This window comes from Hypanus sabinus, chromosome 2 (assembly GCF_030144855.1).
Source record: "Hypanus sabinus isolate sHypSab1 chromosome 2, sHypSab1.hap1, whole genome shotgun sequence".
Taxonomy (NCBI): Eukaryota; Metazoa; Chordata; class Chondrichthyes; order Myliobatiformes; family Dasyatidae; genus Hypanus; species Hypanus sabinus.
In genome coordinates, this window is record NC_082707.1 from 128,295,709 (window position 1) to 128,321,653 (window position 25,945).

Genomic DNA, 25,945 nt, shown 5'->3' on the forward strand with positions numbered 1-25,945 from the left:
ACTAATCAACTCTTGTACCAATAGCATCCTGCTTTCTGCTTTGGATGTGTATGTACCAAGGCAAATGACACTTTGGGCTTCACCACACCCAGAAAAAACATAGGTGCCACAATACCCGATTTCATCCTCTGGAAATCTAAAGTCAGCAGAGCTCAATACTTTTGGTTTTGAATGTCACTGACACATTTTTATACTGTACTTAGCAATTTGCAATTTCTCTGTGTTACCAACCAACATTTGCTTGTAACTCCCTACTGGAAAACTCAGTTGTAATCAAATCACCTGCAGTTCTACAGAACACTGCACTGGAGGCCAATAATAACAAAGACATTGGGAAAAACATTTCATTGATGATCATTCTGTTTTATGGTTAATTAAAAATTTACAATGCCTTCTGGTCTAATAATTGCATTGGGCAGCTGCTTTATAAAACACCTACATCCTTTCATACTGGTGAAAAACTAATAGAGATATGCTGTGTTCATTACAACTAAACATTATTGTGATCTTTCAGAAATCAGAAAAATTAAATCTTCATTATCGTCCCAATGATGGAGTAAGGCACTTTCCTATCTCTCTCTAATCATCTGTGAATTATTTCTTGATAAATTTGTTAAAACCTTGTCACAAAAGTTAAGTCTTTATTGAAGATTAACAACTGGTGCTACCTCCGATGAAGCTTTTCAGAAGAAATGTATAAATTTCATATGGTTTCTTAACCGAAGAATAATGAATGTCCTGGAGTTGGTAACCACAATTTCAGATGCCCACATGATCGTTACACACTTAGTGTTCAAGTATTCTGTGGCTTCAGCAAACATTGACTATACAAATACTTCCTTCAGTTCATTATTAGAATACTTCAAAGCATAGCTCTTTGTAAGTTAAACACTGAACCTTAAAACGTGGACAAATCGGAGGACCATTTTGCACTGAAACTTCAGCATTATTGTTTCATTAACAACAACTGGAAGCATGGGCCCTAATGAACTGGTGTGCTCACAAGATCGTTATATATGATCATATAGTGTGCTCTCATTCCTCTATTCTACTGCCTGTACACAAATGGCTGTGTGGCCAGATTCTACTGTATTTCTGTCTGCACATTTGCAGATAACACCACTGCAATGGGCAACATCTCAAATAACAATGAGTTGAAGCATGAGAAGGAGATGGAGAACTGGGTAACATGGTATCACGACAACAACTTTTCCCACAATGTCAGCAGAACAAAAGAGTTAGCCATTGACTTCAGGAAGGGGGATGGTACACGTGCTCCTCTTCACATCAATGGTGTTGAGGTTGAAAGTTGGAAGTGAACATCTAACCATGTAGACGCCATGGCCACGAAAGCTCACCAATGCCACTACTTCCTTAGGAGGCTGCAGAAATTTGGCACGCCCCTTTTGATCTTTACCAACTTTATCAATGCACCATATCTTTATCACCATATCTTTATCAATGCATCCTATCTGGATAGATAATAGCTTGGAATGACAACTTCTCTGCATGTGACTGCAAGACACTACAGAAAGTCGTGGAAACACCTCAGCACATCACGAACACTGGTCTTCCCTCCATGGACTCTGTCTACACCCCTCACGGCCTCAGTTGAGCAGCCAGTGTAATAAAAGACCCTACCCACCCTGGACATTCTCCCTTTCTTCCATTGCACAGAAGATACACAAGCCTGAAAGCACATACCACCAGGCTCCAGGACAGCTTCAATGCCACTGTTATATGACTATCAAATGGTTCCCTGGTACAATAAGACAGATCTTTGAATAAACAATCCACCTTGTTATGATATTGCACTTTATTGTTTACCTGCACTGCCTGTTTTTCTATAGCTGTTACACTTCATTTTGCATTATTATTGCTTTACCTTGTATTACTGCAATGCACTGTGTAATGATTTGATCAGTATGAACAGTATACAAAACAAGCTTTCCACTTTATCTCTGTACATGTGACAATAATAGATCAATTCCAAGTCTGATTCCAATTTCAAGGTACAATATTGCTGAAAGTGGCAATCCACTTTAATCTGACCCATTTTATCTTTCAGTGCCAGAGGATTTGGGGCAATGCTGGTTCAGTTATCCTATCAGATGCTGTCAGCAAAGAATAAATGCACGGTACATCTCTTTGAATGCAGATAACACCTTTTTGAATGAAGTCAGTGGAGAATATATAATTAAGCTGCTTAACTTCATGGTAACTGAACACAATTATTATTGGACCTACTCAATTCATTCAGAGTTGCTGGTTTTCATGTAATGCCACAGAGTAATGGATATGACACATTCACTCTTTACTCAAGGGTATGCCTTTCTGCTTTAGGTTGGCAAATGTTCAATTACTCAGTAAATTAAAATTTTAAAAAAGCTGCGGATATTGGAAATGTGAAATAAATAAAACAGAAAAAATGAAAACTCTCAATAGGTCTAGTGGATTCTATGATAATCAGAACTAAAAACATTAACCCTGTCGCTTTTTCTAAATCTGCTGCCTCACCTGATGAGTGTTTGCAGCATTTTCTGTGCTTGTTTCAAGCTATCCAGTTCTAAGCCATTAGTGGTATTCTCACCTTTATCCCCAAGCTATAAAGCAAATGGAGTCAAATTTAATTAAACTTTGATAAACTGATGAAATCTGGTGCAAAATTAGGTTTGTATTGCTTGACATTAAATCTCTCTGAAATTAGTGGAGACTGTGGGTTGAAAACACTGAGAAGAACCCTTTTGTATATTTGCATCTAAATATGTGCTCTGCTGATATTCTCAACTGTCAGAATCAGAATCAGATTCAGTATCTTTGGCATAAGTTGTGAAATTTGTTTATATATATATATATATATATATATATATATATATATAAAATGTATAAATTAAGTATTGCAAAAATCAAAATTTTAAAAAGTAGCGAGGTAGTCTTCATGTCCATTCAGAAATCAGATGGCAGAGGGAAAGAAGCTGTTCCTGAATCGTTGAGTGTGTGCCTGCTCGCTTCTGCACCTTCTCCCTGATGGTAGCAATGAGAAGAGGGCATGTCCTGGGTGATGGTCTCCTTAATGATGGATGCCGACTTTTTGAGGCATTGCTCCTTGAAAATATCCAGGACACTATGGCGGCTGGTGCCCATGATGGAGCTGACTAAGGTTACAACTCTCTGCAGATTACTACACCTGGATTCCAGCAGTAGAGCTGCTGAATGAAATGCTGGGAAATCAGCTAATGGGAGTCTACCATAGCCAGACCTGATATGACAATGGAATCCCCATATATTTTGAGTGGGGATTCTCAATCTATAGACAAGGAGGGAAATAGTTCTATTATCTATTTTATTTTTACCTGTTTGTCTTTATTTGATTGTTTATTTTGATTAGGGTTTTCTAGAATTTTGTCAATAAATATTTTCCTAATACCTAGATGAGACTGATTTGTATATAATTAACAGACTTATATCCCTTCCTTTTGAGGAGGTGTCAAATAACTGACAATACCTTCTAAACCCATGACCTCGACTATCAGGAATGACAAAAGCATCAACCACAGAGGAACACCACCACCAGTAGCTTCCCCTCTAGTTCCTTCACCATCCCAACCTGAAGTATAACACCAGTCCTCCACTGCTGTTGGATCTAAATTCTGCAACTCTTCACCCAATACACTGTGGAAGCCTCTTCACCAGTAAGAATGCAGCAGTGCAAGAAGATGAATCACCAACCGTTTTTTAAGAGCATTTAAGGACTGGTAATAAATGCTGGTCTTGCCAACAAAGCCTGAGTCGAAATAAACAAGTAAGTGAAAAGAAATCCACACCTCTGACAATGTAGAGGAGAATGGAAAGGTGTGGGCTCTGATTTCTATCACGTATTTAACAGGCTGGAATGAAAAAAAAATTGCCATGTTCCTTGAGTCACTATGAGTCCCTGTTTGTTTCTGATGTACATTATCAACACATTCCAGGGATGCAAGGCATAATTTTCTCTGCCTGCAGTTGACAATGGTAAACTGTAAGGAGAAGTAGAAATGAACTTCTAGAAGGATGTGGACAAGCTTGTGGATGAGCAGTTGTGTGACAGAAGCTACCTACTGTTGGGAATGGTTGTGTAGTTTGGTAAAAATAATGAGAGGAGACCATAATTTGGGGTTGCATTCAGTCAAACCTTCAAACGTGGCAGGATGTTGGAAAAGCTGTTAAAAATACACATGAGACCACTGGTTTTATTAATGAGGACACAGAGTTGAAAATGAAGGAACCTGTGCTAAAAATGACACATTCAGTTCTGGGCACCTCCATTTTAGAATGACAATCAAGAACTTAAAGAAACCCAAAAGCAACTCATTAGAAGTTAGCATAATAGTGGGGAAGCAGAAAAGGTTAAAACATTTGAAAGCAATGTCAAAATCTTGAAAGATTAAACTCGTACAGAATGTTTTGGTTGATGGATTACGGAAGCCAGCAGGTGAAGCTTTAAAACAATTGGCAAAGGATTTAGTCTGCAAAGAATTATCAGAAAAGTTCTGCTTATAATAGTGATGAAAATAGATATGATTAAAAAAATGAAAACGCATTGGAGAAGTGCATGGAGAAAACACATCTTGCAGAATAGGAGCAAGTGAATGGTACTTAATTTTTGGCACCCATTTGCTCTACCACAGTGGGCAGAATGCTTTCCCGGTAATGTCATTCTATAATTCACGGAGTCATCAACTCACACAGCACATGAACAAAACTTTCAGCCAACTGATTCCATACGAATCAACAAGTTGGTTACAATCATTCCACCTTAATCTCCCCACATTCCTATCAATGCTCCATGGTTCTGCCCCTCACCTTACACTAAGGAGAATGTGCAAACTCCACACAAAGAGCACACAAGGTCAGGATTGAGCCTCAATTGCCATAGTGGTGAGGCAGCACCTCCACTAACAGGGTGACAGCATTGCCCACAGGTATACACTGTGGAATATATTTTATAGCTGAACAGCTGAAGGCCAGGCTGATGAAAGCTCTGACAAACCATTAGATTATTTTTTCCTGCATGTGCTATACTCTAACCAGTATCTGTACCTTGAAACCTCATGCAAATATGAGAAATAACTCAGCAAATTGTATCTTTCAATTAGATTGGTCATAATTTTGCCTAGGTTAGTGCTGTAGTTATATCCTCCTGCATGGCTCCTCTAACAACGATCAATTAGTCCTCATCGTTTCTCAATATTTCCAGTGATACTAAGGGAAAGCTTCAGGTGAAGGGTTGCTTTTTTCAATCAAACTGGAAATGAGGCAGAAACAATCTGAATTAATTGGCCTAGGAAAAAATATCTAATTGCTCTTGGATCATAATCAAATGAACACTGATTTTGGAAGGATGGAAGAGCATAGGACTGAGAAGAACAAACAAACTGAGTTAAAATCTACATTGTTTTGTTCTACTCTTCTTTCTTGTTGTTTTTATTGTGTTCTTGCTTAATTATGTAATTATATAATTATTGACAACCTGGAATAGTCCCTTTCTGCTCAGCAATTTAATCATGGGACAATTTACAATGGACAATTAACCTACCAACTGGTACATCTTTGTATAATTTACATTTAATCTATGTTTTTCTTGTGAATGTTCTGTCTTGAATGCAATGTGCCTGTGATGCTGCTGCAAGCAAGTTTTTCATTGCATGAGTGCATAGTTGTACTTGTGCATACAACAATGAACTTAACATAGAAACACAGAAAATAGTGCATGAGTAGGCCATTCGGCCCTTCGAGCCTGCACCACCATTCAGTGTGATCATGGCTGATCATCCAACTCAGAACCCTGTACATGCTTTCTCTCCATACCCACGATCCTTTTAGCCACAAGGGCCATATCTAACTTCCTCTTAAATGTAGCCAATTAAATGTCTTCAATTGTTTCCTGTGGCAGAGAATTCCACAGATTCACCACTCTCTGTGTGAAGAAGTTTTTCCTTATCTCGGTCCGTGAGCCCTTGTTCTGGACTTCCCCACCATCAGAAACAATCTTCCTGCATCTAGCCTGTCTAATCCCTTTAGAATTTTATACGTTTGAATAAGATCCCCCCTCAATCTTCTAAATTCCAGTGAGTATAAGCCTAGCCGATCCAGTCTTTCTTCATATGAAAGTCCTGTCATCCCAGGAATCAATCTGGTGAACCTTCTTTGTACTCCCTCTATGGCAAGATTGTCTTTCCTCAGATTAGGGGATCAAAACTGCACACAATACTCTAGGTGCGGTCTCACCAAGGCCTTGTACAATTGCAGTAGAACCTCCCTGCTCCTGTACTCAAATCCTTTTGCTATGAATGCCAACATACCATTTGCCTTTTTCACCACCTGCCGTACCTGCATGCCCACCTTCAATGACTGGTGTACAATGACACCCAGGTCTCGTTGCATCTCCTTTTTTCCTAACTGGCCACCGTTCAGATAATAATCTGTTTTCCTGTTCTTGCAACCAAGCTGGATAACCACATTAATTTGCATCTGCCATGAATTTGCTCACTCACCTAACCTATCCAAGTCACCCTGCATCCTCTTAGCATCCTCCTCACAGCTAATACCGCTGCCCAGTTTCGTGTCATCCGCAAACTTGGAGATGCTGCATTTAATTCCCTCATCTAAATCATTAATATATATTGTAAACAACTGGGGTCCCAGCACTTAGCCTTGCGGTACCCCACTAGTCACTGCCTGCCATTCTGAAAAGGTCCCATTCACTCCCACTCTTTGCTTCCTGTCTGCCAACCAATTCTCTATCCACATCAATACCATACCCCCAATACCGTGTGCTTTAAGTTTGCACACTAATCTCCTGTGTGGGACTTTGTCAAAAGCTTTTTGAAAATCTAAATATACCACATCCACTGGCTCTCCCCTATCCACTCTACTAGTTACATCTTCAAAAAATTCTATAAGATTCGTCAGTCATGATTTTCCTTTCACAAAACTTGACTTGACTTGATCCAGTGCTCCCCAGGGATTTTACCACGTTTCTATGCAGAAGGTAACTTGAGTGCTCTACCCTGTGCAATGACTACGTCATTTGGATATAAGACCATAAGACCACAAGCTATAGGATTTGGCCCATCAAGTCTCTCTGCTCTTTCATCAAGACTCATCCAATTTTCCACTCAGCCCCAAACTCCTGCTATCTCCCCGCATCCCTTCATGCCCTGACCAATCAAGAACCTATGAAATTCTGACTTAAATATACATAAAGACTTGGCCTCCACAGCTTCCTGTGGCAAAGAATTCCACTGATTCACTACTCTCTGGCTAAAGAAACTTTTCCACATCTCCATTCTAAAAGGACACCCATTTATTCTGAGGCAGTATCTTCTGGTCTGAGACTCTCCTATCATAGGAAACATCATCTCCACATTCACTCTATCAAGGCCTCTCACCATTCAATAGGTTTCAATGAGGTCATGCCTCATTCTTCTGAATTCCAGAGAATATAGGCCTAGAGCCATCAAATGCTCTTCATGTGACAAGCTATTGAATTCTGAAATCATTTTCATGAACTTTCTTTGAACCCTCTCCAGTTTCAGCATATTTTTCTAAGGGGCCCAAAACTGCTCACAATACTCCAAGTGAGGCCTCACCAGTGCTTTATAAAGTCTCAACATTACATCCTTGCTCTTATACTCTAGTCCTCTCGAAATGAATGCTAACATTGCATTTGCCTTCCTCACCGCAGAATCAACCTGCAAATTAACCTTTAGGGAATCCTGCACAAGTACTCCCAAGTCCCTTTGCACCTCTTTTTTTTTGTATTTTCTCTCCATTTAGAAAATAGTCAACCTTTTCATTTCTTCTACCAAAGTGCATGACCATACACTTCCCAACACTGTACTCCATCTGCCCATTTGCCCATTCTCCTAATCTGCCCAAGTCCTTCAGTAGCCTCTCTACTTCCTCAAAACTACCTGCCCCTCCATCTAACTTCATTTCATCTGCAAACATTTCAACAAAGCCATCAATTCCATCATCCAAATCATTGAGATATAATGTAAAAAAAAGGTCCCAACACAGACCCCTGTGGAACACCACTAGTCACTGGAAGCCAGTCAGAAAAGGTTTCCTTTATTCTCACACTTTGCCTCCTGCCAATCAGCCACTGCTTTATACATGCTAGAAACTCTCCTGAAATACCATGGGCTTGTAGCTTGTTAAGCAGCCTCATGTGTTGCACCTTGTCAAATGCCATCTGAAAATCCGAGCATACAAAGTCAACCGATTCTCCATTGTCTTGCTTGCTAGTTCTTCAAAGTATTCCAACAGATTTGTCAGGCAAGATTTCCCTTGAGGAAACCATGCTGACTACGGCCTGTTTTATCATGTGGTCCAAGTACCCTGAGACCTCATCCTTAACAATCGACTCCTACATCTTCCCATAAGACTAAGACTAACTGGCATATAGCTTCTTTCTTCTGTCTCTCTCACTTCTGGAAGAGTGGAGTGACATTTGTAATTTCCAGTCCTCCAGAACCATTCCAGAAATTAGTGATTCTGGAAAGATCATTACTAATGCCTCCACGATCTCTTCAGTCAGCACTTTCAGAACTCTGGGGTATACACCATCTGGCCCAGGTGACTTATCTAATTTCAGATTTTTTAGCTTCCCAAGAACCTTCTCTTTAGTTATGGTAAATTCACACACTTCACGACCCTTGACACCTGCAACTTCCACCATACCGCTAGAGTCTGCCACCGGGAAGACTAATGCAAAATACTTATTCAGTTCATGTGCCATTTCCTTGTCCCCCATCACTACCTCTCCAGCATCGTTTTCCAGCGGTCCAATATCCATTCTTGACTATCTTTTACACTTTATGTATCTGAAGAAACTTTTGGTATCCTTGTTAATATTATTAGCTAGCTTACCTTTGTATTCCATCTTTAACTTCTTAATGACTTTTTTAGTTGCATTCTGTTGCTTTTTAAAAGCTTCCCAGTCCTCTAACTTCCCACTAATTTTTGCTCTATTATATGCCCACTCTGGCTGTTATGTTGACTTCTCTTGTTGGCCATGGTTGTGTCGTCTTTCTTTTAGAATACTTCTTCCTCTTTGGGATGCATATATCCTGTGCCTTCCAAATAGCTTCCAGAAACTCCAACCTTTACTGCTCTGCCATCATCCCAATCAATTCCGGCCAACTTGTCCCTCATGCCTCTGTAATTCCCTTTACTCCACTATAATGCTGATATGTCTGACTTTAGTTTCTCCTTCTTAGATTTCAGGGTGAATTTGATCATATTATGATCACTTGACCCTAAGGGTTCTTTTACCTTAGGCTCTCTAATCAATTGTGGTTCATTGCATAACACCCAACCCAGAAGTTAATCTTCCAGTGTGTTCAAACATGCGCATCTCTTAAAATAAACAGCATGTAGGCACTCTAGAAATTCCCCTTCCTGTACTCTAGCACCAACCTGTTTTCCAAATCTACCTGCATATTGAAGTCCTCCATGACTATTGTAACTATGCCCTTTTGGCATGCATTTTCTATCTCCCATTGTAATTTGTGGGCCACATTCTACTATTGTTTGGGGGTCTCTGTACATCTCCTATCAGGGTCTTTTTACCTTTGCAGTTCCCTAGTTCTAACCACAACGATTCAATACCTCCTGACCCTATGTCACCTCTTTCTAATGATTTGGTTTCATTTTTACCAACAGAGCAACGCTGCCCCCTCTGCTTTCCTGTCTGTCCTTTCGATACAATATGTATCCTCAGGCATTAAACTCCCAGCTGTTATCTGCTTTCAGCCCTGGTTCAGTGATGCCTACAACATCATGTCTGCCAATCTGCTACTGTGCTGTGTTCATCTACCTTATTCTGTACACTGTGCATTCAGATACAACACCTTCAGTCCTGTATTCACCCCTTTCTATTTTCTTCACATTCTACATTGCAACTCATTTTGTCAACTGCAGTTTTGCCCTATCAACAGCCCCTCTTCACTACACATTGTCTCTGTCTGTAAACCAGCTACCTCATCTTCAGCACTATCATCCGCCTTTCCTACGAGACTTCTTGCATTGAAGTATCGGCAGCTCAGGGCACTAGTCACACCGTGCTCAACCTTTTGATTCCTAACTTTGTCTGAGGTCTTAGCAACATCTCCCATCGCAAACTCTCCTCTAACTGTTCTGGCACTCTGGTTCCTATCCCCCTGCAACTCTAGTTTAAACCCCACTATGCAGCATTAACAAGCCTTCCTGCTAGGATATCAGTCCCCCTCCAGTTCAGACGCAAGCCGCCTCTTCTGTACAGGTTCCACCTTCCCTGGAAGAGACCAAAATCTTATGCCCAAAAATCCAAAATAAGATCCAAAAATTTTATGCCCTTGCTCCTACACCAACTCCTTAGTCATGTATTAAACCGCATAATCTTCCTAGTTCTAGCCTCGCTAGCATGAAGTATGAACCCTGATTGAAATCCCCTTTTCTTCAAAGATCCGATGTCCGGATTGGTTGCTGGTCAAAGCTCTATTACTTTACCCTGACCTGCTCCTGCCTTTTATCCTTGGACAATGGACCTGATTGAAATCCCCTCCTCTGCAATCTTCCATTTGTGCTTCATTGCTCACATAATCCTTCATGTGCTCACCTTAAGGCTACTAATTGACTGATTGATTGATTGATTGATTGATTTAGTTATTTATTGGGATACAGTGTGGAACAGGCCCTTCCAGTCCTTTGCCACCCAATTTTAATTGTAGCCTAATGATGGGACAATTTACAATGACCAATTAACCTACCTACAGGTATGTCTTTGGACTGTGGGAGGAAACCAGGGCACCTGGAGGAAATCCACAGTCACAGAGAGAAAGTACAAGCTCCTTACAGGTAGCGGTGGAAAATGAACCCGTACTGTAAAGCACTGTACTAACCACTACATTACCATGTTTCTATCTTATGCTTTTTTTTTTGTACTTATTCCTCCAATCAGTGATCATCATCCTGCTTGATCCTGGGGAATGAGCTTTTAAGTCAGATTAAAATAAAACTACTGAGTGCAGAAATGCACAATTCCCATTGTATTCTCCATTATTTAATAATGAATTCAATAGCTTAACAAAGGTATTTACACCAGAACTTTAATCGGTGGAATGTAGGAAGTGGAAAAAAAAGTTGAACCAGATGGTTCAGGAGATTTTTTACAGCTGTAAAAAAGCAAAAGGTCAAATGATCCAGGCAATACTTTAAAAATATCAGCAATGCTTGTCATCTTTTATACTTGAAAGCTGCAAGTTGTACTTTTCTTAAAGGCAGTAAATAAATTCCTATTCCGGTTGTTTTAACATTCTTTATAACTATCTACGGCATTCACACTGCATGGACCACTGCTATACACTGAATGGCCGTAAACAATTGGTTATTAACTCTCTGTTACATCATCAATCAACAGTGTACAATATGTTGTAGGGAACTTGAAACTGTCCCTGCATTGTTTGATATTTGACTTAAGCTGGAATATTTGATCCTTCCCTGCAATTTGAACAAGTGTTTTCTCATTCATCATCTGTCCTGCAGAGGAATCCTCACCAGCATCAGCTGACTCTACTTTCAGTGCATGGAGGGTGCCTTTTCTCTTTCATGTTGTTTGAGGTCCATCTTATGAAGTAAACAAATCACCTCTGAGATTAAATCTCAAGTATGGTTGCATACTCCAGCATATGACATTTCACTAACAACTTTAGTAGCATCCTTGATAGGTCAGTACGTTGGCTGTGGTATGACTTCCTTCACATTGTCCTCTTGGGGCACGGTTTATATGCACATCTCTGCTTCAAGGAATTGCTCATAATAGAACTAAAAGCTTTGGAATAAATCCTTCTATGCGTGACATCTCCGTGGCTGCTGATAACTCCATTTTACTTTACATAATCGCTAAGGATAGCTATTTCTAAGTGAGCAATAAAACTATGTCCTCGTAGTGAACAGAACCACAGTGACCCATTATACCACGTAACACTTCATTGGTTGTTCAACTGCTGGTACAGTGATAGACATAGTAATGTTCCAGCTATTAGCTCATCAATCATTCTGAAGCAGCGATCTGCTGGTTCCAAGCAGAACCTGAACTACAGTCTTATTGGTTTTCCTTCTTGCATCGTAAATCTAGTAGGTTTTGCTGAACAATAATACAGCAAAGACTGCAATTAAATCTCTTCATGGTGAATAAAAGAAATATTTTAGTTCTGCAAAAAAAACCTCTCAATTACATAATGCTGAAATACTAAAATACTGTAACTTTACTATGGTTCAAACTAATTTCACAATGTTAATCACAAAGCATTAATTTAGAAATAAACGTGCCAGGTATGATGTTGTGGCCATCACTGAATCGTGGCTGCAGGATGGTTTTAGTTAGGAGCTGAATGTCCAAGTTTACACGTTGTATCAGAGGGATAGGAAAGTAGGCAGAGGGCATGACTCTACTGGTAAAGGATGGCATCAGATCACTAGGAAGATGTTGAATCTTTGTGAGTCGAGTTAAGAAACTGCAAGGGTAAAAAGACCCTGATGGCAGTTATATGCAGGCCTCCCAACAGTGGCTGGGAGGTGGATCACTGATTACAACAGGAAATAGAAAAGGCATGTAAAAAGGGCAATGTTATGATACTCGTGGGAGATTTTTACATGCAGGTTGATTGGGAAAATCAGGTTGGTAATGGGTCTCAAGAGAGTGAGTTTGTTGATTGCCTAAGAGATGGCTTTTTAGAGCAGTTGAGCCTACTAGGGGATCAGCTATACTGCATTGGGTGTTATGTAATGAACCGGAGGTGATTAGGGAGCTTAAGATAAAAGAAACCTTAGGAATCAGTGATCACAATATGATTGGGTTCAGCTTGAAATTCGATAGGGAGAAGGTAAAGTTTGATGTAGCAGAATTTCAGTGGAGCAAGGGAAATTACAGTGGTATGAGAGAGGAGTTGGCCAAAGTAAATTGGAAGTAGCTGCTGGCAGGGATGCCAGCAGAGAAGCAATGACATGCATTTCTGGGAAAAATAAGGAAGGTGCAGGACATGTGTTTCCAAAAGTGAAGAAATACTCAAATGGTAAAATAGTACAACCGTGGCTGACAAGGGAAGTCAAAGCTATTGTAAAGACAAAAGAGAGGGCATACATCAAAGCAAAATTTAGTGGGAAGATAGAGAATTGGGGAGTTTTAAAAAATCTACAGAGAGCAACTAAAAGAATCATTAGAAGGGAAAAGATGAAATATGAAAGCAAGCTAATGAATAATATCAAAGTGGATAGTAAGAGCTTTTACAAGTATGCAAAAAAAAGAGAGATGATAATGGATATAGGACTGCTGGAGAAAATGAGGCAGGAGAACTAATAATAGGGGACAAGTTGATGGCAGATGAAATAAATGAGGATTTTGCATCAACCTTCACTGCAGAAGACACTAGCAATATGCCATCAAAGGTTATGGGGAGAAGGCTGTGAAATGGGGTTGAGGAGGAGAAAAAAAAGGATCAGCCATGATTGAATGGTGGAGCAGACTCCATGGGCCAAATGGCCTAATTCTACTCCTATGTCTTAGATAGATAGATAGATAGATAGATAGATAGATAGATAGATAGATAGATAGATAGATAGATACTTTATTCATCCCCAAGGGGAAATTCAACATTTTTCCAGTGTCCCATACACTTATTGTAGCAAAACTAATTACATACAGTATTTAACTCAGTATAATTATGATATGCATCTAAAATCACCCTCCCAAAAAGCATTAATAAATAGCTTTTAAATAGTTTACTAAAGTGCATTGAGTGGTGACTTAAGCTCAGTCCTAACCCCGGCACTTTAACATGTTTTGCCCCTGGTGGTTGAATTGTAGAGCCGAATGGCGTTGGGGAGTAATGATCTCTTCATCCTGTCTGAGGAGCATTGCATTGACAGCAACCTGCCGCTGAAGCTGCTTCTCTGTCTCTGGATGGTGCTGTGCAGAGGATGTTCAGGGTTTTCCATGATTGACCGTAGCCTACTCAGCGCCCTCCTCTCTGCCACTGATGTCATACTCTTATGGTCTTATGCAGTGCAATATAAATTTCTCATCAGTACTTGGTGAGCAAGATTAATGAATATACAAATAATTCCACCACAGATTATGCACATTGTACGTTTGTAAAATATGCAGCTGAAAAATGCATCCTTGCAATGGATGTCAGTGGCAGGGGATTTGCTGATCATCCCAAGATGATTATTAACTGAAGAGTACCTACAAGTCAAAAATGCTGAACATTGTGTTGCTCATGGCCAATCCCGGGTAACAGATGGCTGATTACTTTTATCAAAAGGTATTGATAAACCAGATAAATGTTTTATGTCTAACGTGATCATCCCTATTGACACTAGTTTTTATTTCAAACTTACTAAAATACTTGAATGTACAGTATTTCTATGCTACAACGATGGGATCTGAACTCCTGTTTCACAAGAGCAAACCTCCAGATCTCTAGATTATTGTAGCATTGACTGAAGCTTTGGACAAGAATTCATGAAGAGTGTTATTTACAGGGAGCTGAAAGAGACAGTTCATGCAAGGATCACAAGCATTCTGCTGAGTTTAACAGCAGGTCTTCTAACTGTTGACTTCCATTTTTCACCCACATGCTGGCCAAAGTTATAAGCTGCTCCCTGGGCACAGCTTTATTTACGGAAAATGGAATATTAAACTATTACGCTAAATGTTTGATTCCTTTCATTTTTGAAGACACATAAAGCTTATGCCTATGTGCAATAAAATTGCTTCTTTCTCTCCTTATTGCACCAATGTATAATTCCTATTGCCTTTTTCGATAAAGAAGAAATATTTCTTCTGAAGGGCCAGTGAAGATTATTCTCACTGGGTATGAGGTAGAGTGTTATGACGGCAATGTTGACATCCTGTGCCTGTGATTTAGACAGTTACAGAATAATTTATCATATGAAGTGCTGCCTAGCTCTTCTTCTCTGCTTCCAAAGTTGACATTTGATCTCCTGAGCACTTCTCTTACAGAAGGTATGCAAGATGCATACCTTCCGTGATCTGAACCTCCCAGCCTCTGCATAACCTTTTGAAACTTAACTACCTCTGTGTCTCAGAAGAACGATTATTGCTTTAAGGTCTTGAGAATGAGCACCACTGCTTCTCTGCTTTTTGTTGATTACTTGGAGTAAACAAAGGAACTGCCTGAAGGTGAAACACTCACCTTGTCTCTGTATTAGGTACGCCTGAACACATGCTTGTTAATGTAAATTTCTAATCAGTCCATCACGTGGCAGCAACTTAATGCAGAAAAGCATACAGACATGGTCAAGGGGTTCAGTTGTTGTTCAGACCAAATACTAGAATGGGGAAGAAATGGATCCTAAGTGACTTTGACTGCAGAATGATTGTTGGTGCCAGATGGGGTAGTTTGAGTATCTCAGCAACTGCTGATCTCCTGGGATTTGCACACACAACAGAGTTTATAGAGGATGGTGTGAAAAACAGAACACATCCAGTGAGCATCAGTTCTGTGGGTGAAAATGCCTTGTCAGGGGAGAATGGCCAGAGTGGTTCAACCTGACTGGAAGACAACAGTAACACAAATAACCACATGTCACAACAGTGGTGTGCAGAAGAGCATCTCTGAATGTAGAGCATGTTGAACCTTGAAGTGGATGGGCTGCAGCAGCAGAAGACCATCAAAGTACACACAGTGGCCACTTCATTGGGTAGAGAAGGTATCTAAAAAAGTGGCCACTGAGTGTAGTTGTGAGGTGAAGAAACCATCAGTGATCACCATCATTAACTTGTGAAACTGGAAACCATGGAATATGTTTATAGTGTTAAATAACGGAAGGTGTTGTATACAACATTTTCCAAAGTAATCTCCACCATCAGTACAAAGACAACAACTTTCAGTACAAACAAACTATTCTCATTGTATAATATTCTGAAATGGTCACCCTTGTTTCATAAAATTTTACTTCATAATTGTATTCTAAACTTTAATTACTTGACAATTACTCTTGAAGCCTGGAAAATCTAAAATATGACTTGCAAAGAGCACTGTATGAGGTTATTTTTACCCTCGGCCATTAGGCTCTATAATGAGTCAACCTATAGCCGGGGAAGTGATGACCCCCTCCTGTTAGACTGTTTGAGGTAACCTATTTTTTAACAATTTTTCTTACTTTACTTCTAATATTTGTATATCTGTGCACTTGTAATGCTACTGTGACACTGCAATTTCCTTTGGGATCACTAAAGTATCTATCTATCTAACATTAAGCTTGGTGAGGTTTTAAATGTAAAGGCGTAAAGGTGGAGAACATACACTATGAACCTTGTTAACTGTTCTTGAATTACAGATATAAATATAACAAACGTGGGATCATGATCATCATGGAACATTCATTTTCAGTCACTAAGGAATGGCTTCAATTTTTATTTTTAGGTTTGGAAGATCCCTCTTCAGTCTTTTGAGTTAATCAGTTAACTAATTGGAAGCACTGGGACTAATCCTGGCTTACTCTAGTGAGAGCCAGCAAGGATGATGAAGACAACGAAATCCAAATGGCCACCCCTCATTTTTCGTTTTTTCTCAGCTGAGTAACATTTTTTGAAAAGTGTGGCATGGTAATCCTAATATAAAAAAAGGGTAAATCTATCATTAGGAAACCTCGTAGTCTTTTTGACAAAGAGAACACATCCAGGTGACACTAAAACTGAAAGAGGAATGAATTCTCGGTGTTGTTGGTAGTGTGATGCTGGCAACATCTCTTTGTTGCAGCTAATAGACCAGTAGCAGCATCTCCAATTTATTCATTTGCCTTTAATGTAACCTGAAGACATTTGAATTCAGTTCAGATTTTGTAACCTTTAGCTGTTTAAATGGATCAGTGATAATTGAGGCAAAACTCACGCAGTTTTAAATGGTCTCTTAAATTTTTTCTAAGAATAGGAATGAACTTCACATTAAGGAAACCTATTATGCTTTTGTGGTGTGCTCTTAATGTTGAGCTGTGCTAAACTTGGTTGTCAGGATATAAAGCAGGACCCCATTACCTTTTTACAGAGTAAACGGGAAAGTCATTCAGGTTAGCAGACATAGAAATAAATTGTCCTACTATCATCAATTAAGTGCTGCAATCTTGCTAGAAAAATACATCTCAGCAAATCTGAATTCTGCGAGTTTCCTAAAGATCAAATTTCTCCATAAAGCAATAAACATTGTCGACTGAACTTTCTCATAACTTGATGCTCTCTCAAGCAACCATGTATGTTAAGTAGAATAACCCTAAATATTATTTAGAAAGAGTTTAGCTTAGCCAGGACTTTGAACTGTTTAATGGAGTCATTAATACCCTTCATGTTGCATGATACCATCGAGCCTTTCTCATATACTTGCAGTTGGATTTTTCTCAGCTAAGGGCTTGGCACATAGAAGACTGAAATAATCAGTTTTATCAGTAACAGTCTTTATCAGTGATAATGCATACATCTATCCGACCAGGTATCAAGCTCATGAAATCAAGAAAGGTACTCATTCACTCACATATAAAAGCAGAAAACATAGAACAATAGAGATGGATTTGGCAGAATTTACCTTCAATAAGAAGGTAATGGATTGAGTGTAGATCTTGTCTTTATGCAACATTTCTAACCATTTCTTTTAATTCATTATCGGGTCACCAGAAAACAAAGATATCAATGACATTCAGGAAATGCATTCCAAAAGCTGTGTGTTGAAAAGGAACTTAATTATACCTGAACCAAAGTTTCCTGAGAGAACCAAGGTACAAAATACTGTACTATTTACAGAACGATCAGGAAAACCTGAAATAGATTCTAACCACACAGGTGAAGTAAGTAGGGACAGGGAGATGAATAGATCTTCAAAAAAAAATACAGAGCTGTCCAGTAAATATAAAGTCATGATATTGTGAGAGTATAACAACCCAACCATATATCGATAGGATACAGGGCTGAGAAGTGGTAGATTAAGTTCAAGCCAGATAAGTGTGAAATGGTTCATTTCAGTAGGTCAAATTTGAAGACAGAATATAATATTATTGGTAAGACTCTTGGCAGTGTGGAGGATCAGCAAGATCTTGGGATCTGTATCCCTAGGACACTCAAAGCTGCTGTGCAGGTTGACAGTGTTGTTAAGAAGGCGTATGGTGTGATGGCCTTCATCGACCATGGGACTGAGTTCAAGAGCCATGAGGTAATGTTAAAGCTATATAAGACCTTAGTTAGACACCCCCATGGAGTTCTGGTCACCTCACTATAGGAAGGATGTGGATACTATAGAGAGAGTGCAGAAGAGATTACGAAGGATGTTGCTTGGATTGGAGAGAATGCCTTATGAGAATAGGTTGAATGAACTTGACCTTTGCTCTTTGGAGTGACGGCGGTTGAGAGGTGACCTGATGGAGGTGTATAAGATGATGAGAGGCACTGATCGTGTGGATAGCCAGAGGCTTTTTCACAGGGCTGAAATGGCTAACATGAGGCGGCATAATTTTAAGGTGCTTAGAAGTAAGTACAAGGGGAAATCAGAGGTAAGTTTTTCACACAGAGAGTGGTGGGTGCGTGGAATGCACTTCCAGCGAAGGTGCTAGAGGCGAATACAATAGGGTATTTTAAGAGACTCTTAGATATGTACATGGAACTCACTTCACTTATGGCCAAGATTCCTGGATCTTAAACGTTGACTATTTCTTCCTTCTAGATGTCACCTGGCCCGATGAGTGTTTTCAGTATTTTCTGTTTTATATATACTCAGAGCCACTCTTTCTTTGGCAGCCTTCCTGCGCATTTACCAAATGAGATGGCTTGGTCACAAAGTGTGACACAATGGACATTACACCTAGTTGTTCTGGAGTGCAACATGGCAATCAGAGGCTGCAGAGCTTGTCAGGAGTACAGTGTAGCTGGAGAATTCCTGTGCCCAAAATGCCACTTGTTGCTTACTGAGTTGCAGGTCATGGAAATGATTTCCCTTAAATACAGTGGTGGAGCCACACTGGAAGACATCAAGAAGCCAGTGGTGAGGGAGTTAAGAGTCTTGGTGATTTTGACCTCTATGGAGAGAGCAGACCAGGTACTAGAGCCCAGCTCAACACCAGCTCAGGCCTCAGTCATATCTCCACTGATGGACCATTGCTGACAGTGTCATCCAAATGTAACACCCTGGGAAACGTTTCACTGCTAATGTAATGGTTTCTCTGTAGCACAGAGTTTGGGTTATGACTAAAGATAATGGGGGCTTTGGAACGTGCACTGGCCAATGAGGGGAGTTGTTTTTCTTTCTTGTGTGCCCGAGAGAAGGTTTCACAGTCTTTTGTTTGATGAAAGATGGAGAGAGAAGATGCCCAAACGGGAAAGTCATAGTCTGCAGGACAGAGTGGACATGGAATGGGGTTGGGAATTGACAACACCTGGGGGACTTCAATGGCGAATGAACAGAAGGGAAAACCATGAACTCCAACGTTGTGCTTTAGACTGTTTCATGAGAATGGACCCTTTTTCTCTTTTGTTTCATTACTAACCCTATAGTCAAATTAATAATTATAAAGCTCAATCATTTAAGTGCATATTGTGTACTGTTTGTTATTTCATGGTACTGATTTGTAAAGGGGAACACATCACGCAGTATCCACCCAAACAAGATTTCTCAAGTTTGGCCACACCAGAGGCTGTCTCCCCCTAGAGCAACAAGCATTTCTGCAACCCCACAAAGGAGAAAGTGCTCACTATTGATAATAACACATGCAATGGGAAAAAAGTGTTTTGGCAGCTTGCGGGGAGTTCTAATGTGGCCCACTCAGATTTTTTGATGCCAATTGATCGTCCTCTTCCTTCCAATCCCTTCCTCCCCCTCCCCCTATTAAACAGCCACAAACTAACACAATGTTCTTCTAGTTTCCATGTATCATAATGGGAAATGGGAAAATACTTAAGGGTCTTCTCTGAGGGGTCAGTGGTGGAGAATGTGAGCAGACCTTCGTTCCCAGGTATCACCTTGGAGGATCGGAAGATCCTGGGCAGAAAATCTTGATGCAATCATGAAAGGGCATTCCAGTAGCTCTGCCTCTTTAAGAGTTTGAGGAGATTTAACAAAGAATTCTTGCAAAATTCAACAGATGTACAGTGGAGAGCATTCTACTGTCTGCATCACGGGCTGGTTCGGAGGATCCAGTGCACGGGATTGCAAGAGGATTGTAGACTCAGCCAGCTCCATCATGGGCACAGCCCTTGCAACCATCGAGGTCGTCTTTCAGAGGTGGTGCTTTCAGAAAGCTGCATCCATCACTTAGGACCATCATCGTCATCCACACCATGCCCTCTTGCCATTACTACCATAAGGAAGGAGGTACAGGGGCCTGAAGATGGAAGCTCAAAAGTTCAACAATATAAACTCCCCTGTGCCATCAGAATTCTGAACGGTCCATAAACCCATGAACTCTACATTTTCCCTTCTGTTACACTCTTTATTAACTTTGTACCTCATAGCTATTTATGGTAATCTGTATGTTCCAGTTTGAGGGAGACTGCTCTGTGAAGCTTTCTCAAAGATAAAAAATGGACTTTTGCAAATAGTAGCATCATTCGATGAGGGCAAGAAATGGTCACACACACAAGCACAGATCAGGAATGCAAGCATCCGGTCTAATTTTGTGAATGGCCTGTTTTTACCCTTAAAAATAGCTAACATAATTTACTCTGGGCAAAATCAGAAAAGGATTGCATAGTACTAATCTTTTCAGCACTACACCATTCTGGGGACGTGATTCACGTTTAATGAGTTAAACTTGGAGTTAAATGAGACTCTCTGATTGATTAAGACTTCCAAGGCCATAGATTAGGTTTTCTATAGATAAACCCATTGAACTTTACATAACAATCATCATCATCATTATGTGTCATGTTGATGTCAGAATCAGAATCAGGTTTATTATCACGGGCATTTGTCGTGAATTTTGTTAACTTAGCAGCAGCAGTTCAATGCAATACATAATATAGAAGAAGAAAAAATACAATAAAATAAAAAAATAATAAATATATCAATTACAATATACGTATATTGAATAGATTAAAAATCGTGCAATAAATAGAAATAATATATATTAAAAAAAAGTGAAGTAGTGTTCACAGGTTCAATGTCCATTTAGGAATTGGATAGCAGAGGGGAAGAAGCTGTAGAAGAGGGGAAGGGGGAAGAAGAACTGATGTAGGCCAGTGATTCCCAACAGGGGCGGTTAAGTGTCCTAAGGAGGTGTTAGGGGAAATAGAAGTTGTTGTTCAAGATTCTTGGTGGGGCAGTAAGCGGTGCCCTAACTTCACGCACAAGACCTCACTGACTGTTGGTACAGCAGGCACTTCCAAGAGCAAGCATGAGTCATTGAAACACAGAAAGAACCTCAGCTCTGCATCTGGTGACCATTCATTGTCAGAACACTTCTGAAACTCAGCAATCTCATCCGACCTTATCAACCAAACAGACATTATTGGGGATGCATAAATTAGCAACCAGGGTGCCCAACAGTTCCCCTGGACTCAAGGCATGGAATGAGTCATGCAATTCAACAGTTGGTAAGTGAAGAACACCCTCTCAACTTTCTCTACAGGTCTGTGGAAAACAGGTCATGCAATGATACAGCGCTACCTAGAACCAAATGGTGAAATAGAGCCAATCAGTGAACCTGCCAACACAAAGGATTCCTCTTGAAGTTTTCAAAGTGACCTCAGCTTCATATACGGCCAAGAACCATCTTTGGTCAATCACACTCACTGGAGTACTATAAAAGTAGCTTGCCAAACACCAGCTCTAACATTCAGATTCCAATCTGAATCCTTGTCAATGTAATTTTTGCTGCTGTGTTCATCTTCGCCTTGCCGTTCCTTTGTGTGCCACTACCATTGTTCCATCCCTGTCAACTCGCTGCCATCGTCAACATCCAATAGGCATTCACAGTTTGTGTTAATTTTTTATTTTAATTTAGCCCCTTTAATGATGGAGAAATATGTATGGCATGATCTCTATGAGTCTGAAGGCAGAGAAGCCTTGAATTCTTATCCTGCTGAGAAACAGAAACTCCAGAAAGTGTATCAATACAATGTTACGTACCTGGAGTATGGTTTCATTTCATTCCCCATAGACCAGCGACGCCCCATGCGTCTATTTGTAATTCTGTACTGTCTAATGAAGCCATGAAACCATCAAGACTGCAGGAACATTTCCATAAAAGACACCCTGAAAAGGCTACTTACGGTATTACTCAGTTTCAGAGAAGCATTTGAAAAGTGTTGCACACTCAAGTCATTTTCCAAGGTAAAAATGATATTGATAGTGGCCTTATTGCTTCTTATAACATTTTCAAAGTGATAACAAAGTGTAGAAAATCTCATACAATTGGTGAAAGATTAATAATGTTTGCTGTACCAGAAATGCTCAATACTGTTCTAAAAATAGATACCAGTATTTTGAAATCAATTCCTCTGAGCAATAACTCTGTAGCTGGTTGTATTGACGAAATGAGTGAAGACATTAAGTATCAGCTATACACAGAGCTACAAAAACAGAATTTGGGATACAACTGGATGAGTCAACCGTGCGAGAGAATGAGACATTGCTAATGGTATATGTATGGTTTATCAAAAATAGAGAAGTGTATGAAGAGATTCTCTTTGGTAAAGTGTTAAAAACAAATATCAATGGAGAATCAATCTACAACAAGCTCAAAATGACAAGTATAAAAGTATTCCAATTAGGAACATGATTGGTTGTGAAGCAGATGGAGTGCCATATCTGACAGGTTGCCATGCTAGTTTAGTGGCATTTATGAGAAAAGAATTCCAAGCCTGTTTGCAACCTATTGTATAATTCATCATCAACATCTCGCAACCAAAAGCCTCAGCCAGTGACTTTTTTCAAGCATAACTCTTGCAATAACGGCTATCAGAAACATTATAGCTCATCCATTAAATAGCAGAATACTTTACCAGTTATGCCAAGATAATGTTGAAGAGTTGGAACATTTGCTCCTTCACACTGAAGTGTGTTGGCTGTCAAAAAGCTGCAGCTTAAAATACTTATTTGATCTTTTTGACTGTGGTTGAATTTTTTTCTGAAAGTTGACAGGAGGTTGGGAAACAAGATTGAACTTCTACATGGTGATGTGGCATACCTAGCTGATCTGTATGATAAAATGAACATCCCAAATATGAAACTGCAGGGTGAGAATTTCAATTTAATCAAGGTAGAAGTGCAGTGTCCACTTCTATCTGAAAATTGGAAATAAATGAACAAAACATTAGGAGAAGGATGTTCTCAGTTTCCCTGCATGGAAATTATGCCACTCTCTTTCATCGACGGTGATTTGCAAGAGTACTGCTTACACCTGCAGTCACTGAAGAAGGATTTTCAGAATTGATTCAAGGATTTGAATGATCTGGAAAATCCAGACTGCACAATTAACCCATTTCTTTGCAAGGTGCAAGAACAGAAAGAAAGCTTGCTAGAAGAACTGATTGAAATTCAGAATGATGAAGAAGCAAACATGTTTTTCAAAAATGTCTGCTTTTGTGGTATGTGGATACACTATCATCTGAAGATTTTTGGTCTTTGGAGAAGAGCCAAACTGCTCTTCATTGCATTTCCATCCTCCTACCTTGTTGAAAGAGGCTTCAGTGCAGTGAACCACATACTCACAAATAACAGAAACCACTTAGACATTGTTACTCGTGGGGACTTGAGGCTTTTGCTGTCACAACTTGAACCAGATATTTCAACTCTTGCTAAAAACCATCAAGCTCAAGGATCACATTGATATCTAAGCAGCTGTACAGCGCACAGGTACTGTGTAAGCTAGGTTTTAAAACAAATAAAAGTTTAAAGCAGAATCATTTTTCATGTTAGCATATGGTAGATGTGTTTTTACACTTTGGGGGCTTTAGAAAGTATACTGTGCCTAAGAGGGGCACTGGCAAGTATGAAGGTGCTTTAGGGGGGTGTTGGCCTTTAAAGATTAGGAAACACTGATTTAGGTGCTCATGGTCTCCATGACCATGATTGTTCTTGGCAAACTTTTCTACAGAAGTTGTTGCAATGCCTTCTTCTGGGCAATGTCTTTAGAAGATGGGTGACCCCAGCCGTTATCAATACGCTTCAGAGATTGTCTGCTTGGTGTCAGTGGTCGCATAACCAGGACTTGTGATATGCACCAACTGTCCATACGACTATCCACCACCTGATCCCATGGCTTCTCATGGCTCTGATTGGGGGGCTGTGTAAGCAGATACAATAACTTGCCCAAGGGTCACCTGCAGATTAGTGGAGTGAAGGAGCGCCTTACGCCTTCTTTGGTATATAGTCCTAATGTTTTAAAAATTCAACAAAGTGGTGTTGTATTAGTTGCACACTTCAGGGGCTTTGAATCGTGGAGAACAATATTCTAAGCACACATTAAAACCAAGGATCCCGACTTTCTGCATGTATGTTCTGCAGAAACTTATCAGCTTGTTTTAGTAATATTGCCTCTCCTCAGGGGGGAAAAATCTACTGAAATGGTAAACATTGCATTTCAAACCATTTTAATTATTCTGTAATGCTTACTTCAGTAATAACCTGTCTGATGTTAGAGACATTTAAAAAGCTACTAAATTATCCACACAACTTTGACAAGTGAAAAAGCCAAGGACTGGACTTTGCTGGTAATCAAAAACCTTTAGGGGCACTGGGGTAGATCTTCTTTACTTCTGGAAGTCTTGTCTGCATCCAGACCAGTCAAATGGAATCTGGGATGCTTCAGGCCAACACTGTAAACTCCCAGCATCTAAACAAGGTAAGGTGAGGCATGTGGAGGTAGTGGCTGGTAATTCCAAGTTTTATGACCAGGTCAGCAAGATTTGGACCAATGTATTTAAATCGTCAATCAGGATAAGAAACATTTCAACAAATACCAAAGTAAATTTTTGGGTGTCAGAGACCAAACTTAGTGATTGTGAAGCTCACTGAACAGCATTTATGTGGAAACTCAGGACTGGAGTATGTTTTGTCCCCATGTACATACAATAGTTTCAGTCGGTTTCGAGAAGATTCTACAAAGCAGTCTGAAAAAAATCAATATTTAAAAGGTGAAATGTAATTCTGCTCAGTGATAATTTGTTCGATGAATTATAATTTGTAATGGTATATTTAATCACATAACAAGTCACATACAATTATAATGATTTAGTGGTTCACTTGAGCACCATGAACCAGGCTGTGGGGGTGGAAGAAGCCTCTCTGTGTTAAACTGGACAAATTCATCATTTGAAATCAGACATTGTGTAGACATTTTTAAGGCTTGTTCACTCACAAAATAATTGCTGCACCATGTACAGGCCATGCACACATTAGTTGCTTTGATGTGAAATAATTTATCAGATGATTACGCTTACTGTATTGAAATGTTACACTAGAAAAAAGAATAGCTGACCTAAAAAGGAATATAAGGTGTAATTAAGCACAGAAACTTAAAACAAACAGCAGTGTCTCTTCATAATGAGACAACTGGCCTCTGTTACCTTCCCAGCTTTCTCACAGTTGGTGAGTGGTGGTGTGTCAATAGTGTCCCACCATGTTGGAAGAGCACAAGAGGGGCATCAAAACAAATTTGTCAGCAGACTGACTGTGGTAAACCATGCATACCTGTCTGGACACCCCCCTCTGCTGACTACTCCTGTGGCTCCTCCCACAGATCCCTGAATAAAGGTGATTATGCCACTGCTCCTCCCATAGTCCAGGGCAGTCATCTGGCATGGACGTGCTCCGTTTTACTGCTAATAAAAGCCTTTCAGTATTTACTTTACTTCCAGCCTTTTGGAGTTACTGATAGTGCATCACTGACAGGAAGCGTATTTACAGCAGCTATCTGC

General features: G+C 39.8%; 1 protein-coding gene across 28 annotated transcripts in view; it reads right to left on the minus strand.

Moving 5' to 3' along the window:
• Positions 1-25,945, minus strand: part of slc8a3 (solute carrier family 8 member 3) — a 485,451-nt gene that overhangs the window by 75,016 nt on the left and 384,490 nt on the right. The window contains exon 4 of one of the 28 annotated variants that reach the window (XM_059954832.1): positions 6,408-6,426. The exons of 24 other annotated variants lie outside the window; for them this stretch is intronic. In XM_059954832.1, the coding sequence (XP_059810815.1) occupies positions 6,408-6,426 (19 nt within the window). Of the gene's footprint in view, positions 1-5,253; positions 5,285-6,407; positions 6,427-8,389; positions 8,411-22,469; positions 22,490-25,945 lie in introns of all 28 variants that reach the window. 3 more of the 28 variants (XM_059954661.1, XM_059954770.1, XM_059954813.1) reach the window with 3 other exon arrangements.